This window comes from Kryptolebias marmoratus, linkage group LG11, assembly GCF_001649575.2.
Source record: "Kryptolebias marmoratus isolate JLee-2015 linkage group LG11, ASM164957v2, whole genome shotgun sequence".
NCBI classification, from domain to species: Eukaryota; Metazoa; Chordata; class Actinopteri; order Cyprinodontiformes; family Rivulidae; genus Kryptolebias; species Kryptolebias marmoratus.
Genome location: NC_051440.1, coordinates 17,253,694 through 17,265,769, shown reverse-complemented (window position 1 = coordinate 17,265,769; position 12,076 = coordinate 17,253,694). Strand labels below are relative to the sequence as shown.

The window sequence follows — 12,076 nt, the reverse complement described above, 5'->3', positions numbered from 1 at the left end:
CTCTCTCTCTCTCTCTCTCTCTCTCTCTGCATCACCCTGCATCTGCATTTAATTCTCTTCACCTACTGGAGCATTCCTCATAGAGCACAGACATCTCAGCACTCTTATTTGTAATGTTCCTCCATCATGTACCCCATTCACTATGTGCTCCATTTATAACCCTCCAAAAGCCACAATGCTGTATTTTGTTTTTCCTGTATCCCACCTGCTGTTTATTACTTTGTCTAGTTTAGATTTTTTTTTAATCAAAGTTTGGTTTTCTGTTCTTGGTTATTTATTTAAATTGAATAACTTTATTTGTTTCACAATGTTTGTGTTAAGAATGGCCATGGTCACTGACTTTCATACTCTATGGACTCTTTCTGTTTTTTTAAAACCAGGTTTAAACAAAGCTGAATTTGAATTTCTAAAAGACAAACAATAAAATAGAACAGCGCATACAAAGGGGAATAATTAGTGCTCTCTTGTATGTGCAAGCTGTTATAAAAGTCAAGAGACATGGGCCTTCCTTTTATTTCTTCATTTATGTGTTTGTTTTACTTTGTGCAGTGTTTTACATGTGAAAAGTGTGCTCATTTCTCTCTCATGTAGCCCACTGGTCAGACTTTTCAGTGCTGAAACCTACTCTGTTGTCTTTGTCATGCCAACACATCAGCAACAAAGCCTACAAGTGTACACGACATGTCTAAAACCAATATACAAACATACAAATGCACTCACTTTTTCACACATGAAGCATGTTGAAGACAGCAGAGTTGGCCGAAGCAGATAAGAAGTCTGGTTGGCAGGCTGCGTTTCATGGAGTGATGCTAACATTCTCTCCCATTGCTCTCTCTCTGCTCACCTTGCATGCTCCGCCCTGCTGCTCTGATCTGATTGGTCTAGAACTGACTGTGCGCCCAGGAGGGCAGGACGACTGTGTAAGTGCGCATGGAGCTCATCTCAATCTGTTGGCTCCCTGTAGTCTGTAGTCTGATTATTGTTTCCCAGACTGTATGCCGCTCAGCTACCTTTGTTCCATCACACTGTAGTCCAAATTCCACCCACATCAAAACTGCCAAACACATGCAGAAGATGGTTCAGTCTTGCTAACATGCATGAATAAAACAGACACCTCTGCCACAACTCTTTCTCACATTAAGGTCTCCCTTATCTGCTTCTGCCTGCTTCCACAAAGATGGAAAACACTCCTTTTTTAACTTTACTTTCTAATCTGTTCTTCTTTGTAACCATATTTCCCTCCATTAGAGCAGAAGTAAATTCATGAAAAACTGTCTTACAATTTATGCCACAATTTATTTTCAAACAATGTTGAGGTTTATCTGTTGTAAAGTATTTCCTGTTGAGAATCAGACATCTTCAACGAAACAGTGATAGCCTGTTTGTGACTGGACAGTTGTTTTTTCCCCCAGGCCGCAGATGGTAAGATTGGGTTGATAGGTGGTTAGTTTTTCCTCAGTTGTTGTTGCATTGCTCTAAATTACGCTGCAATTCCAACTCAAACAGGCATCCATCTAATTAAATACAACCAACTTTCAGAGAGAGAGAGACACATTTCTGTCTGCCTTGTAAAAACAACTCAAAGATACAGTAAATGACATGTTACTTTTGTTATATAAAATTCTCATTTATTGTTCCTTGAATCAGAAGAACTGATTGTAATGTGCAACAAAAACAAGTTTTAAAAATTCTTCTGTATTTGCTTTCCATGTCTGAACATGTGTGAGTCTGAATTCATGGTGTTGCCATTCACCTTTTTAATGTAAACTAAAACAGATCTGGTTGGTTTTGTAATTCTAATCTATTTCTTGCTTTTATTGGTCACTGTGAAGCATGCAGAAAGTTTACAGTAAATTGTAACTGGTGGTCTCTTGCTTGTAACCTATTGATTATATGGGAAGGACCACCAGGTGGTCAAAGTGTTAACATTTATTGGCAAGTTGACTAATATATGAAACACTTAACAGCCTTGATGTTGCAGTATTGTGAAACTAGTTTGTTCTTTCTAACACCAATTACCTTTTTTCCTACACTACCTTCAACTTTAAAATAATTAACAACAGGTTTGACATTTAACCCAATTCCTGACCTTTCTTCTGCTTTCTTCTTTTTTTGCTGACCATGTTGTTTGTTGACATTTCTCAAACTCTCTTTCTCCACCAGACTTTTCAGCAGCCTAGGTGAGCTCCACACCCTTTCTCAGAGAAGCTATGGAACCACATATACCATTCGCCCTGGCAGCCGTTACCCTGTCACCCGACGTACCCCTAGCCCAGGCTCACCTGATCGGGGTGACCCCCTTGGACGCTTCTCAGGCTTCGGCCTATCAACCTCACCAACTACACCGCCACAAACCATCCTTAAGTCCTCTAGCCTCAGCTTACCGCAGGAGCCTAAAGAGGTGCGTTTTGTCATGAGGAGCTCCAGTGCCCGTTCTCGCTCTCGTTCCCCATCGCCGTCTCATTCCCCGGGGTTAGGCTCACCACTTTTAGCCCTGCGGCCATTCCACCAAAAACCCCTCCACCTTTGGAACAAGTATGATGTTGGAGACTGGCTCGAGAGCATCAATCTGGGGGAGCACAGAGCAGACTTTCAGGAACATGAAATAGAAGGCTCTCACCTCCCGGCTCTAACTAAGGATGACTTTGCAGAGCTGGGAGTGACACGAGTCGGACACCGCATGAACATTGAACGAGCACTAAAACTGCTGCTAGAGAGCTGACCCCTGCCCTGAGACAGAGCAACAGATGGAGAGAGATGAAGATGAGTAAGATGGAGAGTTGAGAATGCTCCTTTTTTTTTTTACTCTGGCTGCTTTTATGTTCAGTATTGCGGTTTGTAGCGACACTTTACATTTCTGTTCTGCATTAACACCCGGAAACTGGCACTGCACTGAAGAGGAGACGGCAATACACTTACAAAAGTACATTCATCCCCCTCTGCTTGGTCTGACCCACCTCCCTGCTGGAGCCAATTAGATCAGATCTCAAAATGATGTCTGATCTTGATTTGCTAGGGAGAATCACACGAGCTCCAATTTGGTCATTTGATTTGTGAAATGTTTAGTTGTTCCTTTAGTAACACCTAAACGTTCTCATTAAACCCTCTCTACCTCTGTCCCCCATGTATTAGGCCTCTGAAAACCTTTGGCAGTTTGAGTAAAGGAGAAGGAGGAAGAGTTTTGTTCCAAGCAGAAAGCTCAGTTGCCTTTCAGAAAAAAATGTTTATACTAAAATCAACTACGATGAACACAGTGCTATGGAAATAGTGCTTACACAGCTTTGAAAAGGTGTGTCTTCTGTATACCTGCTACTGTTTTTAAACCGAAGACTTTAGAGCCCAGAGGTGGCGCTCCGCAGCGTAAACCACAGGAGAAAACCCCTCTGCCTTGGTACCCAGACTGTGCAATCTATAATATTTGGAGAATGTTTAACCAACACTCGTGGCTTTTTTCATAATTTTTTGGTTTTCCAAAGGGAATAATATATATATTACTATAGTATAATATATATGTATTGAAATATAGCTTTCAGAAGAAAAGACAATGTTGCAAAGAAGAAATGTAATAAATTATTCTGCACCTGTTTTTTGGTTTATAAAAATAGAAGGCAGGAAGAAATCTTTAAATCTATTCCACCAATAGTTTACTCATTTCTACAAGTTGATATATATATATATATATATATATATATATATATATATATATATATATATATATATAGAGAGAGAGAGAGAGAGAGAGAGAGAGAGAGAGAAAAAAAAAAATCTATAAATATGGAAGATTAATTTTTTTGTTATATGTAAACGATTTTCCTTACGGTCACCTTTTTTTTAAACGTAGCATGACGATTCGCATCATGTTCTGAATAGTTTGTTGTTTGTTTTTATTTTGTTACGGTCTTCCGTCGTACTAAAGGGCATCCCATAATGTGAGGATGAGACCCCAGCTGACTCCCATTCCTACTGCTAGAGCAGCAGACGTAGCTGTTTCTGATATTAACAACATACTGTGAAGGGGGGCCACCTAATGAGCCAGCTAATTGAATAAAAGGGGGCCCCTCGTCTCATAGGATGTTTGTTTATAACTCCTGGATGGAAGTTTAAGGCACATGCAGGAAAAGATTTGTTAAACACAGATTAATCCAATAGTTACATTAGAAAACAACTGAACACATTTGGAAAAATGAAAACGAGCAGCATTTTTATCACTGCAATCCTCAAAAAGAGTTACAGGATACAATGTACGGAGTTCCTCAGGCAGTGGGAATGGGACAGCTTGTTTAAGGTCTTCAAGTGATTATTTGAAGTAAGGTTCTGTGGACAGTTTGTGAACCAATCATTTTTCCTGTTGAAGATAACTCACTGAGCAGTTGATTTGAAGAAATAGTTTTATTTTGACTGGATTGATGAGTAGTCTGAGGGGGGCCAAGCCCAAAGTTGATTTCTGCCATATTAAAATGACTCTGATCTCAAAAAATTTCTACTTAAGCTTTACACTGCTATCAGTTTTGCATTGCACGGTTATTCCAGCAGAAACATTATGATGTCCCTGCTGGAAGTACCCCAAGCTGTATCAGAAGTGCTACTACTACCTGCTGCTGCCACTATTTGCACTTGCAAATACCCATACAACTCTATGTAAATAACCATGCAGTATGAAACTGACAGTGATGTAAAGGTTTATAAAGCAGTGTTTGCACGAACTGCTGTTAATTTTTTGCAATTGCAGTCGTTTTAAACAGCAGTAGTCTACTTTGATCTTGGCCTCGCTCAAGAGCGGTGATTAGCTTATTATCATCAATCCGTTCAGCTATTTCTCTCCAAACTGAGGTTTTTCAGAGAGCCATCTACAACAGGTAAGATGCCAGTTGTTCATAAGCTTTTCACAACATCTCACTTAAAATTATCTAAACTATCTCTTTAAAGAAAATCAGTATTTTACAACTTGACAGCGTAGCTGCTTCCCTTTATCTCAACCATCGTCTTATTGAGTGAAAAACGATGGAAACCAGAACCTTAAAAAAAAAAGATCTGAGTTGTAAAACAAAACTAAACTGATTTTTTTTTCTTTAACACTACAAATCTATAATTGTACTCATGAGTAAATTAAAGCTGGCAGTGAGAACCAGTGAGTTTTATTCATGCTACAAAAAAAGAAAAGCATTTCAGCGTTGCAGTTTTCTGACAGAAGAAATGTCAATTTTACCACTAAAAACCTCTGCTCAATGACAGCATCCAGCCAAGGCACTTTCATTTGGCAAAAACTTGTGTGCACTTTTCCCTGTAGATCTTTTATATGCTTTTTTAGCCATTCTGAAAAGCAGGCAGAGCATCAAATCATTATACGTATGTTGAGTTGTAGGAATAGCACTCACTGCCTCACTGTGACCTCACTCTTACGTTTGTCTCCAGTGTTATGTCCTCGGGTTTCTGTGAACCTCCTGCTGTATTTCTTTTGTTGTTGATAATTTATCTTCAGCCACTGTAGGTAGATTTTGTAGCGTGTGGAACATGATATTTAAATCTTTTATTCATTTGAATTTTAGCGTGACAGGGGGAATACAAAAAATATCCTGTCCATTCTAAACATACCTACACTTGTATAAAAAAAGAACTATAAATATAACTACAAATATTTGCTTTTTTAATCACAAGCAATGTATATATAATAGATTTCATATAAATTTTTGAAAAACTAAAAGTATATAGATCTATATATGAATGTTTGGCATATATGCATAGTTATCCACCTGTGAAAAAGGTGAGCAGATTTTATTCTTTCTATGAACTCTATGAACTTTTGAACTCTGAACTATGAACTAGGGGATGATTTGCACAAAACAAGGTGACAAGGTGCTAACATAAAAGCCACCCATCGTCCATGCGTGCATCTGGATTCCCTGAATCTCTCTGTGTGGTTGTTCCTCTTCACTGTGTGTGTGTGTGCAGATGTTTTTTCATTTTTTGTGTGCGTTTGTCTGGAAGCGAGAAGATGAGAATACATGCGACAACAAGCGTGTGAATAATCTTTGGGGTTTACATTTTTGGAGTTAGTCCACTATAGCCTTACTTGTACCATCAGAGATTGCCGGCAGTGGCTGTGTCACACAACTACACACACATACACACACACAGAAACAACAACAACAAAAAAAACTACACACACATGCATTCATCATTAAGAGTGAAGCTCATCGTTTTGTATCGTCACGTCTTGGGGAAAACGAGTGGACCGTTCTGCTTTAGAGGGAGAGGCAGACAGAGAGAAACAAGCGAGGAGTTTTCATGACACCACATTTTAATGCAAGTCACAACAAAAAGGACTCACCTTGTAACTGTGTCACTATTCTGTACAGCCATTCCTAAATGGCATTTGCGCTCCTTACCCTCCACTCTGAATGGCAGCACTCCTTTTTCCTTTTTCAGACCTTCAGTTTCTGAGTTTTGAATATGCTATATGAGATGATCCAGTGAGGAAAGAACACAAAGGAAAAAAAATGTGCCAAAAAGTAACTTTTACCTGTATATTTGTTTTTGCTTTAGGACTATCTTAGTTACAGCATTCTTAAGCTGTTAGATTATATGACAATATGGTGCCATCTCCTGGAAATCTTGAGAACAACAAACATTTATTAGATCTTTCTGTATCTTCCTGCAGGTGGAAATACAGTCATTGTTATTACTTTGTAAAGAAACAGGCTATATATATGTCTTCTTATATATTTATGTATATAAACATACATAAAGCCTGTGCATTTCTATTTGCTTTAACCTTTGTCTTACAATTTTGAGACAATTGCTTGATTTGAATAATGAGGGTTATTATTCCAAGATAAACATGAATAACAGCTGAGAGGTGAACATGTAGGGTCTGATCTCAGACACAGGTTGGCCTGGTTAAAAAAAAGAAGAAAAAAATCAATGCTGTGGTGAAAACTGGGTGGATTCTTGTGCAAGTTTACTACAAATGAAATTTCAAAACGAGCAGTGTGTGACAGAACATACACATCATAAGGTCAAATGAGTTTTGCAAAGGGTTATCTTTTCATATTTCTTAATCAACAAAGCACAATCTACACAGCGCAGTGTGACTTTTTTAAAAACCCACTGGTACTGGTTGGTCTATACTGGAACCAGTGATCTTATCATCAAAGGGTTTGTTTTTTTTTTTCTTTCATTGTTGGTTTTCTCCTTGTTTGCACTGTGAAGTTTAGAACGGTGGATGTATCACTGCAACAACTCGTTCTTGTCTCACACTAGAACTTCCTCTTCTCGGCATTTAATGACAACTTATCAGCGACGTCTCTCCCTCCGGACACGAATACCCGATGCGTACAAAAACCTAAACCAAATTACATGTTAACTACAAGCAAGCTGGTGTTCTTTAAGCAAACACAGAGCAAGGGCGACAGTAAACACTGAGGCAAGATCTGAGATATTGCACTGGATATCTCCACCACAGAGATATATGTTTGTTATATTATGTAATAAATTTCTAATTAAAGCAACAAGCGTCAGATTTTTCTTCCTGCTTTGAAATCTCATTAAATGCACTGGTTTGATTTACTGTATGCAAATGCCTCACAAAACCCTCAGATACGCAGTTTCTTCCTCAGCAAAATCAAAGTCACTGAATAAATTAGATCAACAGAACTAAGTTAAAATTTGAAATAAAACAATTGTTTCCATATTTTAAACTATTGTGTTTATACTCAGTTTTATCAAAAAGTTTAGCTTCAAACCCTGACTGCATTTGGAAACCCTAACAGTCACTGATAGGAAAGACTTGGTGATGCAACTTTTAAAACATTATAAACACAGACTGACTTTATATATCATGTCCTAATAAAAAAAAACAAAAAACTAATAGATTCCTTTCAGCCAAACTGTACAATGAAACAAACTAATACTTAAAAGGTCAATATATGTATGCCATCTGTATCCTCAGTTTGTGTTTAAGGAATGGTAAGAAACATCTTTGAGTAGAAACTATATTGATCCAGGTGAAGTCTAGAAAAGCAAGAAAACTTAAATCGTTTGATAAATCAAGAGCCCAGCTTATCTGCAGACCTTCGGGATATTTCAGATGATACAAAGTTCTACCTTGTATATACTTATACCTGATTATACTGTTATACCTTGTATATAGACATGTTGTCATGTTGCTAATTTTCTTGTGCCAGTCTTTGTTTTTTTTTTGCACCCAACACCAAAGCAAATTCCTCCTAGCTGTATAACTAAGTTGCATAACTACATGACAATAAAAATGTTTTGCTTTTCATTAAAGTAATTCTGTAAAAGTTTAAAAATCTATATCTAAACTAATCGGAACGATCTGAAAAATAATTATGCTGAATAAATTTGCACTAAATGTTTTGGCCACAATGAGGAAAACTGTTTGGGAGAAGGAAAAAAAAAATATTGGGGAAAACAAAACGTGAACTACTTATAAGCACAGAAGTGGGTTAATCAGATCAGGATTTTGAGTTATGTTGCAAGCCGTATCACAGTGAACCTGACAGTGGTGGAGGGAAGAATGCATTCACCTAAAAACTCTAAAATCAAACATTTCAACATCTAAAAAAATATATCAACTGACTATTTGAAGATCTAAAAGATCTAATCTGAATGGTCTCTGTTTAGCAAATAGCAATGAGAGAAACTAGTGGACAAACTATCCCAAGGATCTCATATCTAGAGGCCTTTAGCAAAAAATATTAAGAATTACCTAAAAAAACAAAGACTTAGTTGCTACAGAAATATTCAAATCAGTCAAAGGGGCTGTTACTAATCATGTAACAAGCTCCAGATTTAGCTTTCGGCTATTATCCTCATTTTGAAACTACAAACTTGATGTAAGCCAACGTGGCTTAGCTTCACATTTACATAAATTCTGACTTGTATGTCTGGATCTACTTCAGCATGACTGAGGCTGACGTTCGCTTGTCTTTGCTGGACCACGACAAACAGATGAAAGAGTCATGATAACAGTTCTTTGATATGGTACATTAGGCTTTCATTTACAAAGCACTAAAAAAAAACTGGATTTACATCATAAAATTAATGCAAGTAAAGCAGCCAACAAATTCAACTGCCTGCTGGTGCTGCACACATCACTACACACAAACACTGAGAACAGCAGGAAATACAGTTTATAATTGCACATTCTCTTTGCTGTGTCAGTTTTTCATGCTTCACATTGTTATTACACAAAGTAATGTTTTTCCACACTTGAGTAAACATTCAACTATAATAAAGGATATGCAGTCTGGAGTATAAATGATGAGGATAAAACCGAAAGTACCTAATAAACAAGACAAAAGCTAATTATTTCGTTTGGTTCATTTGCCCATTTTTCTGAACAAATGTAAGGGCAGAGATCGGAAACCTGTCTAACAGTTGGTGCCACCTTGCAAAAAGGAGATTTACAATTCAATAATTCAATAAGCAGAAATTACATAACAATAAATAGTGTGCTGTTTGACTGTCAGTGATGGGAAATAAAAAGACATTAAACCAAGATGAATTATCCAGAAAGTGAATCAAGGTTTTGAATGGTGAGTGAAGAAAAACGACTTTCAATCTAACTCTGGACTCTCTGCTTTTAATCCATCCTCATCTGCCTCGGAGTTCTCCTCTTTCTTCTCCAGGTCAAAGTTCTGTGAAAGAACAGAGACCAGGTTAGCAACTGCTTTTTCCACGTAAAAATGATTAAAATAATGTGAGGGTTTTTTTTTAGGAGGAATCATAAAACGTTCCAACAACACAACAGGAAGGTGTACCTCTAATTCTCGCATAACTTCATCCATGAAGTCTCTGGGGTTTTGCTTGTAGTCCACCGCCCTCTTTATCATGTCTCTGAACATCTGATATGACAATTACAATCAGAACTGTCGGCATGCAGATCCAATAGTACAGACACTTAAAAAAAACAACAACTACAGGCTTGTAAAATCAGTACTGTGCTGTTACAGCCTTATGCTATGAAGATAAATGTTAAACTCTATCCAAATCCCCAAAAATGCTGGAGAAACCTAAAAGCTGTCAATGAAATTCCCAACAACAAAACAATACAGCCAAACCTTAACTACGTTGGTCCCATCGGCCGCTGAGACGAAGTAAAACGGAAGCCCATGTTTCTTCGCAAAGTTAAAACTTCTTTGTGTCACTTTCAAATCAGCTGTGGGTGAAAAACAAACAGATGTTCACATGTATAGTTTGGTAATTTTATTGATTAGTGTGCAACGTTCGAACACGTTGCATATCCTGCAGCATGGCATCTTAGTAGAATATCAGTGTTGATATTTTGTGTCACTATCAGACTCACCGTCAATTTTGTTGGCGACCACACAGCAGGGTATCTCTGGTCGGTACTCCCTCAGCTCCTTATGCCAGGCGGCTAAATTCTTATAGGTGATCTTCCTTTGAACATCAAACACCTAATTGAGAAAAGACAGTTTAAAAACTATTTTACTGACAGCATGGTACCTTTCTAGTACAACCAGTGAAATAATGCAGTCATCTAACACAACACTCATCTTCCCAATAAACAAACCAACAGATGTGCTTTTATTGCTTATGGTAATCTTATTTTACCTCCCTGCAACATAGTTGGAACATGTGAAATGACACACAAGAGCCAAGCGTGTATCTTACCATGATGCATGCGTGTGCTTTGTGGTAGTACGAAGGGTGCATGCTCTGGAACCTCTCCTGACCAGCAGTGTCCCAGAAATCTGTGGATCGAAAACAGGAGCCGTTCTTTCAAAACGCAACGCCACGTGATCTTCCACAGATGATTTTCAGCTTTTTAAAACCGTTTCCTCTGCTCGCTGAGGACAGGGCAAGAGCGAACACTTACCAACCACTATGGTCTTGTTTCCAACAGTAGCTGTGTGTTTGTAGAGGGTCAAAGCATAGGTGGACAACTGCTGGGGACGACTACAGGAAGTGTTAAAGATCTTAAACTAGCTTGACCAAAACTTAACATATATATGCTGTTCCATTTGTTTATATACAGCTGCTGAAGGATACTATTCATCCATGAGGAACCTCTCCATCAGCCTGTGAGAGAAGGAGAGAAAGCTTGTCATGCCAGGAGAAAATCAGAGGATAAAGCACCCTTATAAGGCTTATTACTCACTTAGATTTACCAACCGCGCTGTCTCCCAGACAGATGATCTTAACTTGCTCGTCGACATCGTATTTATTTTGGTCCACTTCGGTGATGCTGCCAACGTCGTCAGCCATTTGATTTCCCAGAGCTCCTTTGGTAATTTCCTACACAAACACCCGAGAAGGAGCTACTGAAGCTTCTAACCAAGTCTGTATTGGTCAGCCACTAACAACGACAGCGTTAGCTAGCTTCCTGCCACCGGTTAGCTGGCGTTACCATGATGGTGTCAATCGCTTTTGTTTGTTGTTCTTACGCTTACCCCAAAAAGCTTATTCAGCGCTAAGTTAATTAAATCACCACTGAAACTGACAACAGTACAGCAGTCGCCCTTGGTTACATGTTAAGGTCTGCTGTGAGTTTTTGCTGGTTACTTTTCGCGCGTCGCCCCGCAGCAACACACGGAGGTAAACGACGGACGAAAGGACCCACTACAGCCCTGAATGCGCCTCTAAACGTCAAGTAATGTGTTTAATTTCCCGATGTATCCTGCCCTGTCTTGAGTAAAATAACAATTAAATTGTAGGCTCTTAGGTAAAAGATTTTCGATGCACGACGTCCCGGACGATTCGGTTTCTATGCAACAGGGACGCTAACAGGACCCCTGTGAGGGATCATGCTGTCTTATCAAGTGCCTGTCTGTAAATACACAATAACAATTTGATTAAAACATAATTTTCTATCAAGTTTTAAGGTTGAAAGAACTCGATTAGCTTTTATATGTTGATACTTGCAAACAACTAAGGCAAACAGTTTATTATTGATTAAATGTAATTATTTACTTTTTTTTGTTGTTTTTTTACAACTGCAAGATAGTAATTAGGTTTGTTTTTAAATTAATTTCAAATTTATTGTGGATTAAATTTCCACCAAAACTATTTGAATGTATTGTTGAACTGTTTT

General features: G+C 38.2%; 2 protein-coding genes across 7 annotated transcripts in view; one reads left to right on the top strand and one right to left on the bottom strand.

Annotated features, from left to right (window-relative positions):
* The window catches only part of shank3a (SH3 and multiple ankyrin repeat domains 3a), a 134,296-nt gene extending 130,644 nt beyond the window's left edge, over window positions 1–3,652 (top strand). For 5 of the 6 annotated variants that reach the window (XM_025003704.2, XM_037978419.1, XM_025003703.2 and 2 more), the window contains one exon: window positions 2,164–3,652. In XM_025003704.2, coding sequence (XP_024859472.1) covers window positions 2,164–2,722 — 559 coding nt within the window. In that variant the 3' untranslated portion in view covers window positions 2,723–3,652. Of the gene's footprint in view, window positions 1–885; window positions 921–2,163 lie in introns of all 6 variants that reach the window. The other variant, XR_005233765.1, reaches the window with a different exon arrangement.
* A 5,482-nt stretch (window positions 3,653–9,134) lies between these two features.
* On the bottom strand, window positions 9,135–11,776 carry rabl2 (RAB, member of RAS oncogene family-like 2). Its single transcript, XM_017405649.3, has 8 exons — window positions 11,144–11,776; window positions 11,035–11,064; window positions 10,862–10,941; window positions 10,657–10,736; window positions 10,328–10,439; window positions 10,083–10,180; window positions 9,783–9,866; window positions 9,135–9,659 (listed from the first exon to the last, which is right to left on the bottom strand). Exons 1-8 carry the CDS (start codon window positions 11,248–11,250, stop codon window positions 9,579–9,581), a joined length of 672 nt encoding a protein of 223 aa, XP_017261138.1. The 5' UTR covers window positions 11,251–11,776; the 3' UTR covers window positions 9,135–9,578.
* Window positions 11,777–12,076: the final 300 nt, after the last annotated feature.

Bases quoted from the DNA above. Each gene is read 5' to 3' on its own strand.
- rabl2 (XM_017405649.3), bottom strand. From the start codon at position 11,250: ATGGCTGACGACGTTGGCAGCATCACCGAAGTGGACCAAAATAAATAC. The intron at 10,942-11,034 runs GTATCCTTCAGC...CACTTCCTGTAG, and splicing joins AGGTTCCTCATGGATGAATA to TCGTCCCCAGCAGTTGTCCA. The intron at 10,440-10,656 runs GTAAGATACACG...TTTCTCAATTAG, and splicing joins AAGCACACGCATGCATCATG to GTGTTTGATGTTCAAAGGAA.